The sequence below is a fragment of the Maylandia zebra genome, linkage group LG1 (assembly GCF_041146795.1).
Source record: "Maylandia zebra isolate NMK-2024a linkage group LG1, Mzebra_GT3a, whole genome shotgun sequence".
NCBI lineage: Eukaryota > Metazoa > Chordata > Actinopteri > Cichliformes > Cichlidae > Maylandia > Maylandia zebra.
The window spans coordinates 20,458,315-20,480,964 of record NC_135167.1 but is presented as its reverse complement, the minus strand read 5'-3'; the positions used below and the strand labels follow the sequence as shown (position 1 = coordinate 20,480,964).

General features: G+C 39.0%; 1 protein-coding gene across 1 annotated transcript in view; it reads right to left on the bottom strand.

Moving 5' to 3' along the window:
- mrvi1 (murine retrovirus integration site 1 homolog) overlaps positions 1-21,024 on the bottom strand; it is a 32,540-nt gene extending 11,516 nt beyond the window's left edge. The window contains exons 1-14 of the mRNA XM_014412399.3: positions 20,928-21,024; positions 18,480-18,573; positions 18,274-18,399; positions 18,124-18,203; positions 17,148-17,859; positions 16,251-16,398; positions 12,225-12,253; positions 4,193-4,411; positions 1,891-1,997; positions 1,751-1,812; positions 861-1,034; positions 638-715; positions 463-488; positions 157-213 (exon numbers count right to left, since the gene is read on the bottom strand). Coding sequence (XP_014267885.2) covers positions 157-213; positions 463-488; positions 638-715; positions 861-1,034; positions 1,751-1,812; positions 1,891-1,997; positions 4,193-4,411; positions 12,225-12,253; positions 16,251-16,398; positions 17,148-17,859; positions 18,124-18,203; positions 18,274-18,399; positions 18,480-18,573; positions 20,928-20,965 — 1,950 coding nt within the window. The 5' untranslated portion in view covers positions 20,966-21,024. The remainder of the gene's footprint in view (positions 1-156; positions 214-462; positions 489-637; positions 716-860; positions 1,035-1,750; positions 1,813-1,890; positions 1,998-4,192; positions 4,412-12,224; positions 12,254-16,250; positions 16,399-17,147; positions 17,860-18,123; positions 18,204-18,273; positions 18,400-18,479; positions 18,574-20,927) is intronic.
- Between the last annotated feature and the right edge of the window lie 1,626 nt (positions 21,025-22,650).

Below are 22,650 nucleotides of genomic sequence, written 5' to 3'. Positions count from 1 at the left end.
TAATATATACCTGAGAATAACATAATAAATCTTGACAAAGGTCACAGGGAGGCGTTTTGAATCTTTCAATGATCAGTTGTGTTTTTCCTCGTCACATTTGACATTTGAGTTTTGGTGTGTAAATTAAAAAAAACACAGTAAGCCTGTTGATCGTACCTCCTGGTTCTGACTGGTTGCATCAGGCTGCTCCCTCCCTGGAAACACCTCCTGATACTACAAGAGATAATAACAACTTTCTTCTGTTAAAATTTACTAACCTGATTAAAATTTGCCCAATGGTGATTTTTTTTCTTTGTTTTGTTCTGTTTTTTTTTCCAGAGACAATGTTCCACTTCATATAAAGCAAATTAAATAGAGGAACATTTAAAAAAACACACACAAAAAGAGCCAAATGTGGCAAACATGTCATACTTCACACCACTGTGGGTGAAAGCTGTTTAACAGTGAGATCAGTTTCTTTACCTGGATCGTCTCCGAGGGTCCTGCTGCTGAAAGAGCAGAAAACAACTTACAAATCATCTTCACCAACTCAAGGAGTGAAAAAATGACGCCAAATTAGGAAAAAGGTTAAAAATGAGGAGTGTAGTTTATTGTTAATAAATCCAAAGAATCCAGACATGAGACAGAAAGCACACACCGGTCTGAGGGGCCACAGTAAGTGAGCTGCTTCTCGATGAACACGGTGAGGATGATGGCGTTGGAGTCGGTGAAAGACCTGAGGTAGCGGGGTTGTGAAATAAAAATTGAAGCTATAAACATCTTTAATTTAAATGAAACGCTCAGACACCAGCTTCACACTCATAAATCTATGTGCAATGTTTTAGTTTCTATGTTTGTGTATGTTTGTGCGTGCGCGCTACCTGTGGGCGAATCAGTGAGGCTGCTGGTGGATCGCCGGCCTCGGCGTGTCAGGAAGCGATCGCTGACCTTCTTGGCCTCTTCAAGCAGCTCCAGGTTCTTCTGTCGATCCTCCTCGGAGAGCTGCAGCTCCGGGAGCGGATCTTTCACCAGGTCAATCACATTACCTGTGCTGTCTGAGAAAGATAATACACACGTGACACACAAATGCACACAGACCCGTAAAATTTCTGCTTGTTTCTGGTACCAAAATATAAGCAGATAATATGCCGTAAAAAACAAAACAAAACACAAAATTAGGCTTCAAAATATATCAGATCAAAAGTGTATGCTCTGTTGTATCAGAGCAGCTGTGTCTCAAGTGTATTTATGTGGGATTCATTGGTCTAAAATCTCAAAGCAAGGAATAATTCACGGATGGATATGAGCCAGGAAATCAGGTGATGAGTGCTCGCCAACTTGGGGATGATTTTATTGTCTCCTCTTCTCGGAAACGGGCAACAAGCTAAACATCAAAAGTAATCAAAGCGCCAAAAGCATTTCAAGCATGTGTGAGTCTCAGGATGCAGATGACCAAACTTAGTCTTAATGTTGTAAGAGTTCTTGTGTATCCACGCACAGTGAGAACATTAATTTATCTTTATACATCGCTGGACAGGTCTTTCAACAAATCTGATTGAAATATCTTTTATATAAAAAAAAGTCACTGTGAGAAGTCGCGATTTGACACAGTGTTAAAAATGTTTACCTAAGAACGGTTTAGTTATGGAAAAACACTTAAAAATAAAGTGGAAATTTTTTATATGGTGCTGCACTACATCAAATAATAACTATTACATCATAACACTGTAAAAACTACAGTGATGTATGTGTGTTTGTGTGATTTACCCACCAATTGTGGTGATGGGCACCCCGGGGGAGCTTCTGACCAAGCGAGCTCTGGGACTGTGTGGTCTGAGAGAGAAAACTGTGATGATCTGGAAATGCTGTCTCTGTTTCAAATTAAAATTGAGAAAGCTACTGGACGATTACCTGGCCTGTTCCAGCGGACGCCCATCCTGATGGACAACCTTAGCCTGCTTTGGGTAGACGATGGTGGGCGCAGTCATGACAACAGCTCGACTTTCACCTGGTACTAACTGTGCAACACAAAAAAACTTAAGTGTGCATCACTTAACACATCAGCCAGTTTGTGATATTAGATTAAACACAACCTTAATAAGGAGCAGATCTTTTTAAATTAAGCTTGAACTTACACAATAAAAGGGTTAAAGGTAGATTTTGAACATTAACTTAAACCTTAAACTACATATTCCAAAAAAACAAAAAAAGAGCCAAATTTCAACAAACCAGTTTAAATCTGGCACTAACAGGAGAATATTGATTTGACCCACTTAAGCACAAAGAGGTCTGTCACCTCTAGTAGGTTATGATGAACACTATTGTGGAATAGCTTCAAAAGGCTGCTAAAGGTAAGTACGCAAATAAATACAGACTGACATGAAACCCTTATTCTTTGAGAGGTGCTCTTAAAGCTTATCTTTGCAATAGATTCTTGAAAAAGGAGTCTTTCTGCTGCAGACAGGCTGCTGATTCACCGTGGCTCTGTTCCTATAAGGGTGGATACTTTTATAGTGTTGACTTATGCACTGAAGATTATATTACACAGTTTCATTACTTTCTTCAGAGATTTCTTATCTAGCTTGTGTGTTTATGAGGTAAAGGTCACTGTTCTCTGAGGTTTAGCCTGTTTAACTCTTTATTATCTCTGGGATAATTAATGACTCAAACTCAGAGTCTGCCCCATTAAGATCTGTCCTTAAAGTCTTTGAAAGCATTTCTAATCTTTATATATTTCAAGGGTGAGATCGCTCAAATGGCACACAGATAAAACTTCTGATTATTACCATTACCATCACCACCAGCCTATCACAGGGCTAACACAGAGAGACAGACAACTATTCACACTCACGTTCACAGCTATGGCCAGTTTGCCTAATCCCACTAACTGCATGTCTATGAATTTGGGAGGAAGCCGGAGTAGCTAGAGAGAACCCACGCAGACATGGGGAGAACATGCAAACTCCACAGAGAAAGACCCAGGATATTCTTCCTGTCAGCCAACAGTGCTAATCTCTATGCCATAAATACTGAAAAAACTAATAACTCAGACAGATCAATTAAGAACAAACCCCCCCAAAACATAACCAATCACAGGGATCAGGACAGGAAATGCTACTGATGTCACAGAAAAATGCAGTAAACTCTGGTGTTTTAAACACAATATCATTTAAAGTAGTGATGTTTAGCTGGTGGGGGTGGGGTAGGGGAGTCATGTGACATTAAACAGACATTAAACAGATAGAGGATGTGGTCATTGAACGGGAACTCAAACCATGGCTCCAAACCTGAGAGCCCAGTCCAACTCTGGTAAACCTGAGTGGACTTGTCTCCCCGAAGAAGTTCTTAAGCATGTTTTTTTTTTATCCTGTTGTATTTAGCTTCATAAGTAATTTTAGATATAAAAATGACTGAGGCCTTGATCTATGTGACCTCACAGCGGGCAACAGGCATCACTGGACAGCTACATTTCCACTATAAGGAAACTACAATCATTTAAGTTGTACAAAATAGTGACATATGCATCTATGCAAGTTTTTACAATACTTTTTTTTTAACGATAAGGAGCAAAAGACCTGCATTTATAAACTTTGCCACACATTTTCTTTTAAAAGTTGGTAAATTGCTTTTTCCCATCTAACCAAAGGGCTCAAATTTGTCACAAGGGACATGAAGCAGATATTTTACAGAGCCAAGGTATTTGTCAGATAGTAAAAAAAATCCTGCTGTGCAAACGTAAAAGCAGCTTTTACCCTTTTTTAAACACCTCACTTTACCTTGGCTCAGGGAAAGTTATTATGACAGCCGAAGTGACTTTCAAAGAATCGTAAAGCATTCATCAGTCACCGGAATGAAATTCATTTCCAAACATTTAGTGGGAAATAACTAAAACATGAGTGCAAAAAAAGGAAAGTATGTACCAAATCAGTTGCCAAAATTTCACTTTGTTAACTTCTGTCATTCTTTGCAAAGCACTGCCTTGGTCTGACAACAGCAGGGAACATTTGTGACAGAAGAAGGCTTAGTTAAGGAAAACATTGCTTTGCTCTCACTTGAAAAGGAATGAATCAGTGACTTCTTCAGTGAAGGAACTTTTTTCTGAGGGAAAACTCAACATTGATAAAAAATAATTCCTTTCAGGGCCAAATGAAGTATGAAGTCAGATGTTTTACCTAAAAACAGAATATCAAACAGGGACAGCAGCTGCACTTACTGTGCTGGGAGAGCTCGGGGAACTGTCCATCTCCTCTGGAGAGTCCTCCTCTTCCTCAGGCAGTGTGGGCATGGCCGGGTGCAGAGAAGGGCGAGAGCGGGTGTGCGGGAAAACAAAAGGGGTCTCAGCAGCAGGCGAGGCGTCACCGGACTCCTTGAAGTTACAGTCACTTTGTTCGAGAGGAGATGTTTGCAGCAAGTCTCGCTCTTCTTCCTGGAGCTATAAACACACAGAAAACCAAATACATGCATTTTAAGCATGATTAGAGGCATGCTGAGGAGAGCTCCTTCCGATCAGCAGCAGTTATTAAACTAGTACTTTAGCCACTTTTCTTTCTGCCTAACCACAGCTAAAAAAAGGATAAACCAGAACTAAGAAAACCATTGCACTGCACAAACAACTCCCAAAATAGCTCCATTCTGCACATTAGTGAGATTTCCCAGCATACTGTACATACGCATCAGAAATGAAATCACCGTGACTCACATCGGATGTATGGGTTTTAAACTTTCATGTGAGCATGATGATTTCCAGCCAGAGCATCAGGAAGCGTCAGAGAATAAAATAACATGAAACATGCCAGGAGTTCATATTGGGAGTTTTAACAGGAGCAACAAGACTTCAAGGAATGCTTCCTTATTCACACAGAGTCACCACAGTGGGTAGCTCTGCATTTTCGATTTGGTAGATTTTTATATCAGATGCTTTTCCTAAAGCAACACCAAAGGCATTCCTGTCTGCTTCCAGGATTGAACAGGAGAGCTGTTGCTTGTTCGGCAAATGCGTAAACCACTACACCATGAAACACTTAAAAAAAAAAAAGAAATCCTTCTTTGTCTGGTTCATGATCTTAATGACACGCTGTCTAAATTCAAAAGAAACAACATGCAGCATCTCTGCTTTACAGCACAAGTGACTGAAATCACAAACAAGCACTGCTCACGAGTGAGCCTGCAATGTTTCATGTGCTTTTCTTCCCACACTGTGACTTTCAGCAGGCGGTTACTGTTTTGAACACAAACAGTGACTGGGATGCGCTTTGTTGTTATAAAACGCTGCTACAGTCAGTTTAACTTGCTCTCACAGGCTGAATGAGGCAACGAGCTCCCGAGGGGCAGCGCAAAACAAACAGAAGGACTTCTAGATAAATTATGAAAAAATGATTTAGTGGATGGTGGATGGAGGATTACTGAGAGGAAGAGACTCATGTCTCATTCACATGAAGGCAATCAAAGTCAATTAATTAAAGCTTTCCTGACTAAAATTATACAGTGCTGCCAAAAAGTATTTGCCTTCTTTCTTTTTTAATTTTGCATATTTGTCACATTTACATGTTTCAGATCATCAAAAAAACTAATATTAGATAAAAGTTACCCATGTTACTTGCAGTTGCAATTATTAAAAAAGACTAATCCAAGTTCAGTTTCACTAGTCACACCCAGGCCTAATTACTGCCAGATCAAGAAATCACTTAACTAGAACCTATCTGACAAAGTAAAATAGGGTAAAAGATCTCAAGAAACACCACATCATACCAGGATCTAAAAATCAGCTGAGAAACAAAGTCTATCTATTTGAAAAGTATGACAAAGCCATTTTTAAGGCTTTGGGACTCCAGTGAACCACATTGAGAGCTTATTATTCACTTATTCACAAATGGAGAAAACCTGAATAGTCGTGAACCCTTTAAAGAGTGGCTGGCCAACCAAAGAGCACATTGACAACTCATCCAGAAGGTCACAAAAAATCCAGAAGAACATCTAAAGATCTGCCGGGCTCATTTGCCTCAGTTAATGTCAGAGTTAATGATTCAACAATAAGAAAGAGACTTGGAAAAAAGTGCATCAAAGGAGAAAATCACTGCTGAGCAAAAAGAACAGAAGGGCTCAACTGACATTTGTGAAAAAAATATCTTGATGATTCCCAAGACTTTTGGGAAAATATTCATAGACTGTTGAGACAAAAGTTAAACTTTTTAGTGGTCCACCTCTGGTTTTGGAGTGGCCTAGTCACAGTCGAAGCCATTAAGGCTCAAAAACTCTCTGATGCGGCTGAATTAAAACAATTCTGCAAAGAAGATTGGGCCAAACCCCCTCCACAGCGATGTAAAATTGGCATTGGCAGCTATTGCAAACACTTGATTGCAATTCTTGCTGCCAAGCTTGGATTTGACTAGGGGCATTTACTTTTTTCACACAGGGCCAGTTACCAGGGTAATATTTTTTTCTCCTAATTAAATTAAATCACCATTTAAAAACTGCATTTCATATTCACTCGGATTATCTTTGTCCATCCATCTTTTCTGCTTATCTAGATCAGACAGCTGGAGCCTATCACAGCTGCCACAGGAAGCCAGTCTGGTGCAGGGTCAACACATAGATACAGTCAACCTTTCATATTTACAGTCATCACCAATCAATCTAAGCTCATGGATGTTTTTGGACTATGGGAGAAAGCCAGAGTACCAAGAGAGAACCCAGGCAGCAGACCTAACCATTTCACCACTGTGCCGATATCTTTGTCTAATATTAAAATTATTTTGATGATCTAAAACATGTAAGTGTGAAAAATACACAGAGATATAACAACATATGGGCAGCATTAAGAGGAAAAAGCCAACTGCAAACAAACTGAAGCAGGATTTAGTTTTGAGGAGAATGAAAATGAGAAAAATGCCTCAAATTTGCCAATTATATAAAAACCTAAATAATCTTGGCCCCAAGATAAGACCCAAAGAGCAGGGAACGATCAGCAAACATGAATTTAAATGAGTGCAAAGATTAGTGTAATCATCAAAGCTGAAGCTGTAAAAGCTGTGTAATCAAAATTTATGATGCGGCTCCTGCAAATGTGTACATGTAGAATATTTTATTAAGAGAAGAAAACAAGGCTGTTTGATTCAGTATATATCATAGTGGTACATGTGAAAACAACAAAACTATTAATCAATTCTCAATAAATGACTTTTAAAAACCACCATGTATTCATTTTACAGCGTTCAAAGTGCTGTCTTATTGAGTCAAACAAAAATGTAACAAAACCACATTATCACCACATCTGATGTTCACACTGGAAAAATAATAATTTATTTGTTTCAGGTCTGAGCTGTTTGAGCTGATCTTTACCATGGACACTGCAGCAGTTACCTGGCTCCCTGAGCTACAAGCCAACCTGACTTGATGCGTGCAGCTTGTTTGAACCATTGTTTGAACACACAGCGCTTCCCTTTTCAGTAACAAATTTATGCAAATCACATGTACTGTATTTTTAAACCACTCTGCGGAGGAGCACGGTGCACTCATGATCTACACAACTCCTGTGTGTGCTAATGTGACGCACACATTCATTTGATTTCACCAGAAAAAGAGAAATTTACATAGGTCCAATCAGCACAGATGTGAGCCTTCTTACTGCCTTCTCTTTCAAATCACGTGCAGCAGCTTTGAATAATATGCGCAGGAAAGTGGAAGGTGTGATGAATGAATGGTTATTTCAGAGGTATGGCATGTGGCCGTGTGATGGACGAATCCTCTGAGAATTCAAGGACAAAATATGCTGAGTGCTGCTCAGTGTCATCACAAAGATGACAAGATCTTGGGAACATATGGGGACAGAAAGGCTGTGAGTCACTGGGGAGGAAATGGGTTGTTTAACTCCTCCCTGCGAGCAGCAAGGACGTTTCCTGAATGCAGGGACAGTGTCATATGCGACGGAAGCATTTAAAACAGATGTTTTTATACTTTAAAGCGATATTTCACTTTGGCAGAAAAGAGTTAGACAGATACTGGTTGCTTTGTTCTTGAGGAGAGCCAGGACGTTTTTATCTTCTTTTTTTTCTAATTCTGTAATTAACTGTCTTAAGTCTTCAGGTGCTATTTATAAATTTAGAAGAAAAAAACAAGTTTGAGGTCCTTCTGAGTTACTCACAAATGAGCTACTGGTTATTTCTAGCTAACTGCTCTTGAACTTACTGAACTCATGAAACTATTTAATTTTGTGCAAAGATTTTTTATTCAGCCATAACCTGATTTGTTTCTAATTATGGACAGAAATATTTAGACAAAGAATTTGAACAATAAAGGAATCAATGATTATGTTTTTGTTAAGGCTCGCTGTGAGGCAGGCAAAGTAGGATCCAAATGGAAATAAAAATACAAACTAAAGTTGCTCAGCAACAAATAAGCCATGGCAAGGAATCTTACTGAGAACACATGAGGGAGAACATGTCAAAGAGCAGAAGGAAACTGTGGACATAAATACACACCAGGTAATTAGGGAGCAAGAAAGCTGAGGTAAACAAGACTCAGGCGAACAGAATCCAACTAATGAGACAAGGGGAAGCAAAACTAAACACACCACAAAGGGGACAAGGGACTATCAAAATAAAACAGGAAATAACAACCACTCAATCCAGGAGTACGACATGTGAACTTGAAACAGGAACAGGATATAAACAAACATGGGGACATATCCGACTGGGGACACAGAAAGGGATTACAAAAGGTGATATAAAATATAAAATATATAAACCCCAAATACAAGATTATCAGAAATACAAAACCAGAAAATCCCAAGCACCCTAGAAACTCAAAACTCTGGGTCCAAGACCCAGGGACCAAGAGGAATTCTAAGAAGAAGCCCAAACAAAGTCAACCTACTCTGCAGGAGGTTAAATGGTGTGGTGTTTATTCAGCAGACCGAGAGACTGAGATAAATATTGCATAGTAACTGAATCACTCTAATTATTTCCTGCAAAGGGGGGGGGGGGGGGGTGAGAACACAGGGGCCCGAGTGGCAATAGTTAAAGACTTCTTTCCTTTACTTGCACAAAGAGAAGTAAAACAAAAGTACTTGTTGATTTCATGAGGAAGCTTCATTTTGCAGCGTACTTTAGTGGTCACTTTTTCTGTGGAGGGAGAAATAAGGACCAGCATCCTGCTCCCCTCCTCCTGTTACATAAGCTCATTCCCTCTAGCCAGATTTGTTTAAAATTTGGTTGTGTGAAGCATAGAGCACAGGGCCAACAGAGGAAGTGGTTACCACGCAGTCGCAATCTGAGATAACAAGTCAGAGGAAGTGTCAGAAAGAAAAAATGGATTGAATGAGGGAGCAGACTAAATCCACAGGCTTCAGAAAATGCATGGTCACATATGAAGGCGCAGGAAACATGAGACAGAGTTTCACATGCAAACAAAAAACACTTCATGTAAACTCACACCAACAGTTATCTAGAATATCATTTACCCACAAATATTCATGCACATGTTTGTTAAGGCTGCAGAGACCATAACTAAACTGAAACTGCATGCGTCCACCACTGTGGATAGTCCACTGTGACCAGCCGATCATCTAAACCTGTCCACAGAGAGCATGCACCTTACCTGAGTCGGGTGCTGTAGTGCTGTAGAGAGAAACACACACACACCGCGGCTGATCTCTCCAAGTCAGACCGACTTCCCACAGTCAAAGCGTCACCCTCAGCCTTTCCTTCAGAAAACTCCTCTACCCTCAGGGCTTCTCCTTCCTTCTCCCGTCCCCTCTGTTCCCTGTCTTTTTTCAGCAGCAGCCTCTCTTTCACTCCTGGGAGCTTTGACCATTTAAGGAGAAGGGCTCTGTGAGCTGCTGTGCAGTGTGTGTCTCTCTGTGTGTGTTTGTGTGTGTGTCAGACTGCTGCTCCCCTGATCATCCCTCAACTTAACTTAAAGCTGAAGAAAGATACAAAATGATGTTATTGTTGCTTCAGAGTTTGTGTGTGTAAGTGTGTTATTTTTTCACTTTTTACTTTGTCAGATGCGTAGGACACTTTTTTGCATGTTGTGGTACGTTTGCATGTTTGTGAGAAACTGATGGATCGATTGTGCCTGCCTGAGCTGTGTTTACTCTGCTGGCTAGGAGGAATCCATGCATCCACTTCCAGGCTCTTGAGGTCCATTAATGTTTGGTAAACTGCCCTTCCAAAGCTTCTGTTATTTGTGCTACTTTGTCTTAAAAGTGCTGAAATCATCTTGAGTTTTGATGGTATAAAAAAGGAGGACAGCAGTCACATTGTTTGTATGAGTACAGCTGACTTTTACAGCAAATTACAGCATAAAATTTTTATTTAACATGGGCTTAAGTCTTAAGTAATCATGTGTGAAGGAAACAGTTGTTAAAAGGAGGAACTTGTGATAAAAAGTCAGCTGTTTTCCTTATTTGATACGACTATTGCGATGATTATCTTAATGCTATTTTGCCAATAACATTCTGCTGTTTTATTAAGCAGGCAATGATGATGATGATACTAGAGTCTACAAATAAATTAAAATAAATTATCAGATTATTGTTGCAGACAAACTAATTCCTATTTTACCCTTTTAGCAGGTAATTATTTAGTCCATCTGGTGACTAAACAATTACCTGCTATAAGGGTTGCTCCTGGGGTGGGTGGGGATTTTGTGTTTCAAAGGGTCACAAAATAACTTGTGATTATAATTTTATCTTCGTATGAAAAAATAAGTACACCCCAGGATTCAGTAGCTTGTAGAAATACCTCTGGCAGCAATGACTTGAAGTATGTACGGCTTTAACAGTGTTTCATATCGTTGGGGAGGAAATATGGCTCACTTATCTTGAAGTGTTGCTTCAGTTCATTGAGTTTTATGGGCATTTTGCATTACGCACAGCTCTGCTGACACCTTGCCACAGCATTTCCATCAGGTTGCAACACCTTTTCTTTTTCAGCCACTCTCTTGTAGATTTGCTTCAGGGCTCGGGATCATTGTCTCGTTGCATGACCCAAATATGATGATGTTTTCATTTGTCCAAAGGACATTGTTCCAGAAGCCTCGTGGTTTGTCCAGATGCAGCTTTGCAAACCTTAGCCATGCTCTTCTTTTTAGAGTGAAGAGGCTTTCCAAACAACTCACAGTTCTTTCAGTCTATATCTAATTGTACTGACATGAACTTTAACATTTAACATGCTAACTGAGGCCTGTAGAGTCTGAGAAGTATTGTACTGTCTGACCTTGGGGTGAATTTGCTGGAACCTCCACTTACTGAAGAACGCAGCATTTTGTAAACACACACCTGAATGCTTGAGACCAGCAAACTGCCAAAGCCTCCACTTTTCCAGAGAGGCTCACAAATGCTGATGATCGATTAGACAAGGTCATTTGATTATCAGCACCTAGCTGTGACATACCTCCCTAAATCCTCTGGAAGCAATACTTACATTTTTGCAGGTCTGTATAGAGTCCTGTGAAAAATACATTTTTTAAACAGCTGTATGTACAGTCTAGTAATTTGGCCCTATTTAAAGCCAACCATTTGTATAATTTCCTATCATCTGCCAGAGACGTCCTACTCATTACATACCCCTTGCCAAGTGATGAATATTACTCACTTTACTTTATCTGGTTTTAATGTTCCTTATCTCCTCCTAGACGAGTGGACCAAACTTGATAAATCTTTGCTGAAACACTGCTCTAGGTACTCTGACTGCAAGCATCTAGATGGCAGACACAAATATTTTATAAAAAATATATTTGTATGTTTGATGGTTCAACAGTGAACTAAATGGGATTAGATTAGATGCACAGTGCATCATAACATGATACTATACCTTTATAGGACAGGGTTTTTCAGGTTCATTAAATGTTTGTGTCCTGCTTCTACATGTTCCATTAGGAGATAAAAGTACACTGTCACTTATTTTTAGGGCAACTAGAGTTTATTTAAAGAGTAAAAAAATATTATTATTTCCCTTTTAAAGAAGGGGCTAGAAGTAATATTCAATGAAACAATCATATGAAGTACAAACAGCTTATAAACATTAGCAGAAATCAAATTTAGTTATTTTTAATCATGGCCTAAAGTCAAACGAAGCAGTCACACTTTATCTTATATTGGCAGCCAAACATATATACACATTTCTCACAAGTCACTTCAAAAACCATAAAAGACATAATAATCACACCTAACCTTCAGTTCTGCCTCTCAAATATAAAACAATAGTGCATTTTACAGTAATGGAACAGAAGGAGCGCTTACTTACCGTGCTGTAGCTGCTTCCTCCTGTGCCACCTGTGAGAACCAGAGCACAGACAGAGAAAACAGATTGATTTGCATTTAACAGGAAAGCATGTGCAATGCAAATGTCAGGGGAGAGTTAAAAAAAGAAAAGACTAAGTGAAACATGCAGAGAGAGAGAGAGTGAAAGAGACAGAAACAGAAACAGAAAACAAATAGGGAAGAAATAAATTGAGTTTTCTGCTCTGTGAGGCTCTTGCCAGCAGCATGATATTCATCAGGTTGACAGAACTACTGGAACTCCCGTTTCAGGAAGTATGTTCCCCACAAACCACCTTGATAACTAGGGGCAACAATAACCTGGCAACCTTAAGTGCATGAGGTGTTTGAGCCGCTGGTTGAAAGCTCTTGTCTGCTGCTTTAGGGGCTCCTGATACCAGGCAAAGGGTTTAAAATCAGCAACTTTCAGACAGAAGCACCCTCAGAGCTCAAAATAAAAGTGTCACTTTAGAGGTAATGAAAGAGCTGCTCAAGAACAAGTATTATTCCTGCATAAGAAGACACAAAGGGGGATACAGTACTAGAAACACTCTCAACTGGGTTTATGTTCCAGCTGTTGAATTGTAGCTTATGAAAAAGTGCAAATCAGACTCTGAAACATTCTGCGTAATGCAATGCAGTCATTCACAGCTAGTATTTACCTTATAAATCCTTTCACAAGTCCATGAGGGAGAAAAAAAAACGTGGACTTTTTTTTTTCCTCGCCAGATCAAATTCTTTCTATTAGTGGAAGAAGAGTTCAACCTGCCTACAAATGAATTCACACTCCAGCTTCCAGCTGTTATTTCCACCTTTCTCTCACCTAAAGATTGCCCCGCGAAAGAGCGCACCGTTTACAGCCACCACATACCAAGCAGAGCACAGAGACCCACTGCTTTTCTAAATTATTTACATTCAGGCTTCAGGGGATCTTTAAGCTTTAAGTAACCTGACTGTGCTTTGTTTTAAACAGAGACATATAACTTAAAAGCAGGTTGGTATGCCTAGTGTTCATTTAGTATCCCAGCTCAATGCTTTATTAGTTCTAGGAAGACTGAAAAGTGTATAAAATAGTTTTACAGCCACCAACACAGGCACTGCAGCACTCAGAGACATTTAAAACCTGAATATTTATTATTCTTAATCATACTGTTTGCTAGTTTATAATGAATGATATGAATGATAGAGAGTTGCTCAGCAGGTTCACCAATACAGTCCACAATAAAAAACCCTAGCTGATGGAGTGCTATGATTATTCCTCAGTGGGATGAATTTCACTGATTTTAGTCATATGATCCTTAACACAAGATGGTTTTTATACACTGAAATAATTCCTGCATGTTGACTGAAATGAGACGATAAATATGGCATAGCTTTCCACAGACTGTATAAAACGATCGAAGCAGTTAACTTAAATGGGAAGTTGTTGTGTATAAAGTTGAAACTTGCATTCTTTCTAATGGCTAGTCAGGCTAATTTGGTAGCAAAAGTCTGATCTTACTGAAAATTAACCATTTTTCACTTGATTTATGACATTAGTAAACACTGATGTTGTGCGAGGGTAACACACCAATAAGCCAATAAAGAAATAAACTGAGCAGAAGTGAGTTCAGCTTATTGGCGCGACCTTCCACCACAGTCCCAGTTTCTCGTGTAAGCTTTGGCCTCCTGCATTTTGTAACTCATTAAAATACATGAGTGAGTGCAGACTGCAGTCCTGTCAGCTTCTCAGTTAGATCTACTTCTCAGTTGTGCAGCATTCATCTTGCTTAAAACACACTGCAAAAAGCTGAGTGTTCAGTTGTTCTCTTAGCTACGTTTGTGTTAAGTTTTGCTTGTCAAAACTACCATCCATAATCCCTCAGGACAACATTATAGAACAGTTCTAACTAGCAAAAAGGTGTAAAAGGGATTATATAGGTTATATAGAGAAAGAGATTATATGGGATATAGTCTTTAGTTGTATTGAAGTTTTATATGTGTGCATGTATGAATGTGGAGTTAAAAGAGACGTCCTCATAGTGACAGTTTACTATTACACACTATTCAAATCAACAGACGTCAAACAGAACAGAATAACCTTTATAACCATGTAAGATAAAGTGTTTACTGTTCATTCTGACGCAGCCTTTGCCCGTGTGGATGCAGCTTCACATGCTAAGCAAAAAACAACCATAAGTGTACTGGAATATAAACTTTAGATGGGGGGATAAAATAAACAATTGCACACTGAGGCAAATACTGTAAGTTCATTTAACATCGCATGAAAATATAAATCCACCCACTGGTTCACAGGAGTTTCTACAAGCTCCAAACTCTGTATCACTAATAAACAGTTACATGTAAGACTGGCTTGTTTTTGAGAAAGCAGAAAGTGGAAATATTTGACCTTTCTTGACAAGATGGGACACAAGTGACCTTTGCTTTGGCCAAAGTACCTACCGCAATAATACATGTTGCGGTAGGTACTTTAGTGTACACATTAGTGAACAGATGTACGTAACATACGGTGTCCTTTCTGATTTCTTCTTCTTTTTTTGCATATTTCTCATACTTAAATGTTTCAGCTCATCAAACAAATTTTAATATTAGTCAAAGATAACCTAAGATGATGTAAAATGCAGTTAGTAAATTGTGGTTTTATTTCATAAGGGAAAAAGCAATCCAAGCCTACTCCTAAACCTAATAATTGTATGTACCACCCTTTGATAACTGATCATGAGACATGCTGGGGGTGAATTTTGGCCCACTCTTCTTTGCAGAATAGTTTTAATTCAGCCACATTTGAGGGTTTTTGAGTATGAATGTTTTTTTGAGGTCGTGCAAAATCATCTCAATCAGATTTAAGTTCAGACTTTGACTAGACGAGACTACTACAAACCCTTTAAGAAATAGACTTACTGGTGTGTTTGGGATCATTGTCCTGCTCTCTGAGCTGATGAATGGAGATTCTCATTCAGGAGTTTCTGGTAGAGAACAGAACTCATCCAGAACTCGTCCAGGTGCTGAAGAAGCAAAGCAGCCCGAGACCATCACACTACCACCACGGTGTTTGCCTGTTGTTATGATGTAAGCCAGATGTGACAGGACTCATCAGTCTCATCAGTCCACAGTTTTCTCTTTAAAAATTCTCCCATTGATGCCATTTTTGCTCAATCTGCAGAATCTGCAGTTCTTTAGATGTTTCTCTTGGTTCTTTTGTGACCTCGTGGATGAGTAGTTGATGTGCTCTTGGAGTAATCTTGGTAGGTCAGCCACTTCTGGGAAGGTTCTCCACTGTTCCAGGTTTCCTCTATTTGTGGATAATGGCTCTCACTGTGATTCAAAGCCTTTGAAATGACTTTGTAACCCTTTCCAGACTGATAGACGCCATTGACTTTGTTTCTCAGTTGTTTCTTTAGATCACTGAATGCTGTGTTGCTTTTTGAGATCCTTTAAGCTGCTTTACTTTGGTTTCTATTGTGATTTCTTGATTCAGCAGGTCTGGAAGTGATCAGCCTTTGGTGGGGTTGGTGACATTGAACTCAGATTTCCAAAAAATGCAGTTTATTGCAGTTAATTCATGATTTAAACAGGGAACAGTTAGTTTTTCACACAGGACGAGATAAGTTTGGATTGCTCCTTTTCCTTTAATAAATGAAAACATCATTTACAAACTGCATTTTGTATTAACTTTGGTTATATTTGTCATATATTATTTTTTGATTATCTGAAACGTTTAAGAGTGACGTTAAGCCTCTAAAAATATGTTTGTAGAAAAAAAGTACTTGAACTTCAGTGTGTTTACATAAAGCATTAGTCTACGTCCTCTGCTTTTCCCCATGCCCCATTTTGATAGATATCATACACTCCCACCAGAGCTCTCCGCTTCCCCCTCACTGTACCAGCTGCTGTGTGCACAGTTTATTTCCAGACATCCCCAGGGATTGCCATTATAAAAGGAAGTAGCTTTAATTAATGTGCATCTAACAGAACCACATTAACACAGAAGATGGATCTCTGATATGCATACCATTCATGGACTTCTGTGGAGGCTCACTGACTTCTGGGTTTAATGGAGGTGCAGGAGGAGAACGCTCTGTTCCACACGCTTCCTCGGGTTCAGCCGTTAACCGTGTGGCATCTGCTTCATGATCATTTGGCAAATTTAGATCTGGAGACTTCAGGAAAATACAGACAAAAACAACTGATTGCTACTGTTTCCACTGGATTACAAGTAAAATAGGTGATGGGCTTTAAGGCTGTACACATGAAAAATTTGTGGAACACTTTGCTAAATCCTGTGAGAATGTTTATGTGATCCTGCTGATTGTGCTACTGCATTACCACAGAAAATGCAAATAAATGAGCATTGCTCTTTTTTGGAAGTTGTTTGGAATCATCCGCTTCCAACAGTGGATCACAGCGCAGGTAAAAATAGCAACAAGAATAAAATTCTACTGACCAATAAAATGTCCATTTTTCCATAGAAATAATACATTAGATTGAAATAAATATTTTATAGAATGCTGGTGGGAATTCTTCCACGTGGTTTTATTTTATTTAACCCTTTCACGCATAGTGCTCACTACAGTGGACAGCTATTCAAAGGCTGTTTTCTTGTGTTTGTGTCAGTGTTGATGGTATACTTGCACATAAACCACTACATTGGACACTGATGTGTCACTCCATATCCTGTCACCCACTGGTCAGTGGACTGATTAAGTGAACATGTAAAAAACTCTTTGAAAAGTACATGTTTAAAAAAAATGAAGTTCAAAAATCTTTTTTCATGCCTAAAGATGAATAAAAATACTTAAGAAAAAAATCCTGATTGAGCTTGTCATAATTGTGCGTGAAAAGTTTAAATAAAGATACAATTAACTTTGATTTTATGTAAAGCAGAGATGGGTTTCTAACACAGACAAACCTGAGTTGGAGCATTTTCTGTGATCCTGGCCTCCAGCATGTTTAGCTCCTCATCAGTGTTTGCAGCTCTCCCCAGAGCCTCCTCCACCCTGTGAGTGATCCCTTCCATCCTCACTCTCACCTGGCTCACCCTCTGCTCGCTCTTCCTCACCAGCTGGGCAGTCTCCAACGCGTTGTTGACCATCGCCTCCATCCTCCTCAGGGTTGCCAGAAGCCTGTCTGTGGTGTCCTGCTCTGAAGCTGCTCCGTCTGTGATACTAACAGGATCTGTGACCACTGAAGCATCCTTCTGATCTCTCAGCTCTTTCGCCGCAGTTCTGTCTTCTTCTTTTCTCTCTGTATTGCTTCCTTTGTCAGTATGAAGAACTCTATTGGTGTTTTTTTGCTTGGTGTGCTCCTGTGACGATCTTAGTGATGCTTGCAGGTGGCAGACCTGCTCCCTCATATCAGTGATCGTCTGCTCTGCTTCCCTGAGCTTTGCTTGCATCTCAGAGAGCTCCTGAATTGACTTAATGTCTTTACTTCGGACCTTAGCCCCCTCTACGCTGAGGGCTTTCCACCACTTCGCCACAGCCACCTTCTTGGCCTCCTTGATGGGAATCTGGCTCCCACTCTGACTTTCCTTTTGTTCCCTATCCCAGGCTCTCTGCTGATCCTCCACCTTCTCCCCTTTATCCTCCCACACATACTTGTACAATTCGAGCTCCTGCAGCCTGAAACCACCACCACAGCTTTATAAACATCACTGTAATGTCTATAGTTACTAAGGGGTACTAAAAGTGCACTTATCCCTGATACGGTCTTGCACACGGAAGATGGTAACTGGTATGATTATGTAATGGAGATGCCCATAAATACACTGTAAAAACCAGACACTCGTTTTATTAGCTTAGCTTCTCAGAAGAAAGACTAACATCAACCAAAACCAATCTGTTACCATAAGAGGAGAAAGGGAGGTTACAAAAAAAATCACATACACATTGAGAAGCTGCTGCTTGATTCTTGCCTGTTGCTGTTGAGGAAAAGGCCTCTCCTGCATTTCCACAGGAGCACAGTCCTGTTTGTGAGAGAAGACGAGTGAGATTTCTTAATATGTACATTACTGCTATAATGAACATCATCCTCACCCTCTCGAGATGTTTATTGTGAAGAAGGTGAGCTATTTCTGCACTCGTGATCCTTTGGATGATGCTTTGAATATCGTCGTGCGTGTGGGATGGGAGACTTATATCATCTAAAACTCTGTGATGTTCCTGCAAATGAAGGAAGCATGAACTACATGAAATGAGCGGTGCTGTTAAAAGATAATCTGCAGGCAGCAAGCATTACTGACCTGCTGCATATCCTTCATCTCACTCTGCAGAGAGCGATGGTTTGGAGGCTCACGACTGTAAAGTCCCTGAGGGCTGATACAGTGTCTTTCATACCTGTCAGAATTCAGCAGAAAAAAAACCACTCATTCATAAACCATGTGTTTTGTTAAGATAATTTATAAATTTTTCAATTCACATTCACAGTGCCTGAAAAAGTAAGCCAGTGTATAAGTGCCAAAAACTGCAGTTGCACAAAATGGCCAGTTGAGGATGGCTGCAAAAGGGAATCAGTTTACATAGACATACAGCTCACATAGAAAGTGGCATGTGCTTAGAGCAAGGGTGTCAAACTTATTTTTCATGGCGAGCCACATGCAGCCCACTTTGGCCCTAAGGGGGCCGAACCATCAAATCTCCTTTTCTTTCAGCGTGAAGAAGTCACATATTTAACTGTTTCTACATGATAAAGAAAAAACTGCTGTGACAAAGAAAGGAATCCGTCAGTACAACTCTGGACTTTATAGAATTACACAAAAGTTTCTGTAGCTCATTGCCCAGACTGTCCAGTTTCATTGGCTTTGTTTTGTTTTGTTTTGTTATAGAAAGAAATTTCTGTAGTAGAAAGTAAAAAAAACAAAACAATGAAACTGTAATTGTTTATTGATTAATTACTTTGTGTAGTATGAATGACCATAAGATAGGTTGTTATCAATAAAGATGTAAAAGTAATAAAAGTAAAGATAAAAGTCCTTAATTTATGCTTGTTCTTGTTTTTGGTGTGCAGCAGATCAAACAAGTTAAGAATTAGAAATGACTTCAATCGCACATTTAGGCCTCTGAGACTCATTGAGACACTCTGAGGCATGGTTTTGTGGTAGCATTTTTTTATTCAGTAATTTCAAAAACCTTATTTTTGTGCAATTACCACTATACTGGGGAGAACACACATGAGGTTTAAGGCCCGGACAAGTTAGAAACCTTTTGTCCTCCACGATGGAAAATGGCTGAAAATAAAAACTGGGATCACTTAAGGCCAGTTCCTAATTTTATAGTTTCTGCACTTTCCAATATAGTTGAAATCCAGCCAGATGCTGCTCATTTTACACTTCCACTCTTTCGTTTTCGTTCCTTCACTTTTTTCTGACATGCTAGCAGTAAAATACGGTGTTGTGCCAAAAAGTGATTTCCGGTATTTGCCAAAAAATTATTGATGGAATTTAAGCTGTTTTGGCTTGTTGACCTAAAATCTGTCAAAGCTTCTCTTGTGGAGAACATCTAGTAATTTAGAGCCAAAAAGAACATTCCTATCGCGAAGCAGCTGCTGCAATCAGTTTTTGGCAAAGTGACTTTTATTATTGGGGTAAAAAGTGTCGTTGAAATTAAAAATGTGTTTTTCTAAGGAGATCTAACCAAGAGGGCAGCAGAAATTGTAAAAATAACATCACAGTTTTATAAACTTACTTGAAGTGACGAAAAAGGACAGAACCGATGATTATATGGGTACAATTACATCATAAAGATACTTCCAAAACAAGTAATTTCTTTATTTTATATATAACCTCTTCATAAATCCTTTTTATTACAGTCTATTTACTAATATAAGTAAATACATTAGATTTAAAAAAACAAACAAAAACATAGAAAATCACTTTTTGGAAGACGATCAGTTTTTGGCACAACACTGGCTCCCCCTGTCTCCCTGTGTACCTGGCCTATACCATCACGCTTCCTGTCATCAGAACGTCTGCCCCCCTTCCTTCTGTCACATAATGGTATGACCCCAGTCGCTCTTTGCATGTGATTGGTCGCATCTTGTGCCCATCAAAATAAAGCTACTCACTCGCTTGGTTAATTCCATTAAGGATTAAAGTTATGCATTATTTATGCTAGCACATCAGTTTACTAGTGGGCTAACTGATGTGGGATTTTGTGCCTTTAGGTTATTAAGGCAATTGTCTGACAAATAAGTTTCATGTACAGCTAATTTTACTAACAGCCTGTCCAGGAAGTCTGCATTCTCTCCCCGGTTTTGGGGAGTAAAATTCTAGCATTTTTATTTTTACTTTTGCCCAATTAGGAGCTACTTGTGTCTGTGGATGCAGTAACGCCAAAATTGATGGTTCAAAGTGAGAGCTATGCTGGTAGCTACCATAGTGATACCATAGTGATAACTACCATAGTGATAAGCTATGCTGGCTATATCCATCTTTTATTTCCAGACATGGATATTACTCGTGTTAGAGAGTCGAGATTTCCCAGTCTCTGTTGCTCTGATTTTCATCCTCCCTTTTTAAAGCTACAGTGCAAATCATAACACAGTTTGCCACTCAGTTTAATAGCGTAGTATTGTGCTAAACTTGATTCTCCTATAATTCTCAGAATCATATGAATCTCAAAAGGAGCCCTTTTGAGAAGTGAAAACAACAGTCAGCACCATGTTACATTTATAAGCAATTAATTAAAAATACCTCTGAAGAACTTGGTTTGAATGTTCGTGTAACCTCATCAGCTCGGATTGCAGACCCTACAACACCGGAATAGAGGAACATTTTTCTAGTAACATCTGATTAGCATTCAATATGATGTCATGGCATTTAAAGTATCGAATATTCTCCCTTCAACTCTAAGCTCCACAATATCAAACATACCTCTATCATTCTGTGATTCTCCACATGAGCGTTCTTCATCTTTTCCATAAGAATGTCTTTCTAGACAGTTAAGGTTAAAAAATTTTTTTAAATGTGACAATTTCAACTTTCATTGTTAGGAATTTTTTTTACTTACCTTTGATATTTCTCTGTCTCTCAGTGTCAACATAATCAGAGTTTCCTCAACTCCAGCCTGTGAACATACAGGCTTTTACTAACAACACAAACTCATTACAGTGTAGAAACAATTACACTCATCTCTTCTTACCCTCAATTCAGTGTTGACCTTCCTCAATTTGTTGAGGCTTTCTTCGGAGCATGTTTTCTCAAAGATGAGTTTTTCATTCTGTGTGGAAATGAAAAATGCTCGTTTATGTAAACATCAGCTTTATTTTATATAATGGAAAGCGCACAGATTGGGCATATTTTTAAGATGTACATTACCTTGTCTTCAAGCCTTCGAATATCACTCTGAAGACATTCAACCTCATTGCTCTGAAGATCAAAAAAAGAGACTTAAATGTAAATAGTTGCCATATAAAATAAGCCGAACGCAGCAGAAAGTTTCACTGTGGGACTGCTGAGAGTTTGACATACCAGTTTGGAGCAGCTATTCTGGGTCCGACTGGCTTTCTCCCGGGCCTCTTTAAATGCTTGACGTGTCTCCTCCAGTTCTTCTGTCAGAGATCTAACTCTCACTGCTGACCTCTGAGCACTTCACATGACAAACAAACCAAGACAAGCAAATTACAAGGTAATTACATGACTGACTACATGAAAAAAGATACTGACAAGAACAAACCAAACAATTAATAAATTAATAAATGTGTGTCTATGAGAAGATTGCTTAAGGAAAAGTCTGAAGGGCCTATTTGTGCCATTTGGAGTAAGTAACTGATGCTTATTATGTTGTTGATGTTTTTTAAGAAATGGGCTTGTTATATATGTATGGTGGGTGGAATGATTGTGAAGCATGCATTTTTTATAGCTTTAAAATTTTAAAAAAGAATTGGGTTTTGGATTTTTTTAAATGTTATGTTGAGTTTTCTCTAATCCACACAGGATCAAAAGAATATATATATATATATATATATATATATATATATATATATATATATATATATAAATCACCAAGGTCGGTTTACTTCTCATTAGTGATCACGATTGACTACAACTGGTAGTTTCTCTTTATCAGCATAAAAGGGGTTTGTTTTACAGCACCAGCATGGTGGTGGTAGCGTCATGCTCTGGGGCTGTTTTGCTACCACTGGTACCGGTAGTGGAAAATGGATGAAATGATGAAGAAGGCTAGCTACCTATTCTTCAACTTCACCTCAAATCAACAGCTACAAGGTTGAAACTTGGACAGAGTTCGGTGTTCAAACAGGACAGTGATCCCAAACAGACATCAATACTTCTTTTGGAATGGATAAAACATTAAGCTTCTGGTCTTCCCAAAGCGATGACCGTAAACCTATTGAAAATGTATGACTGCACTCCAAAATGGGGCCTCGAAATCAATCATTTTAAATTAACTCCAACA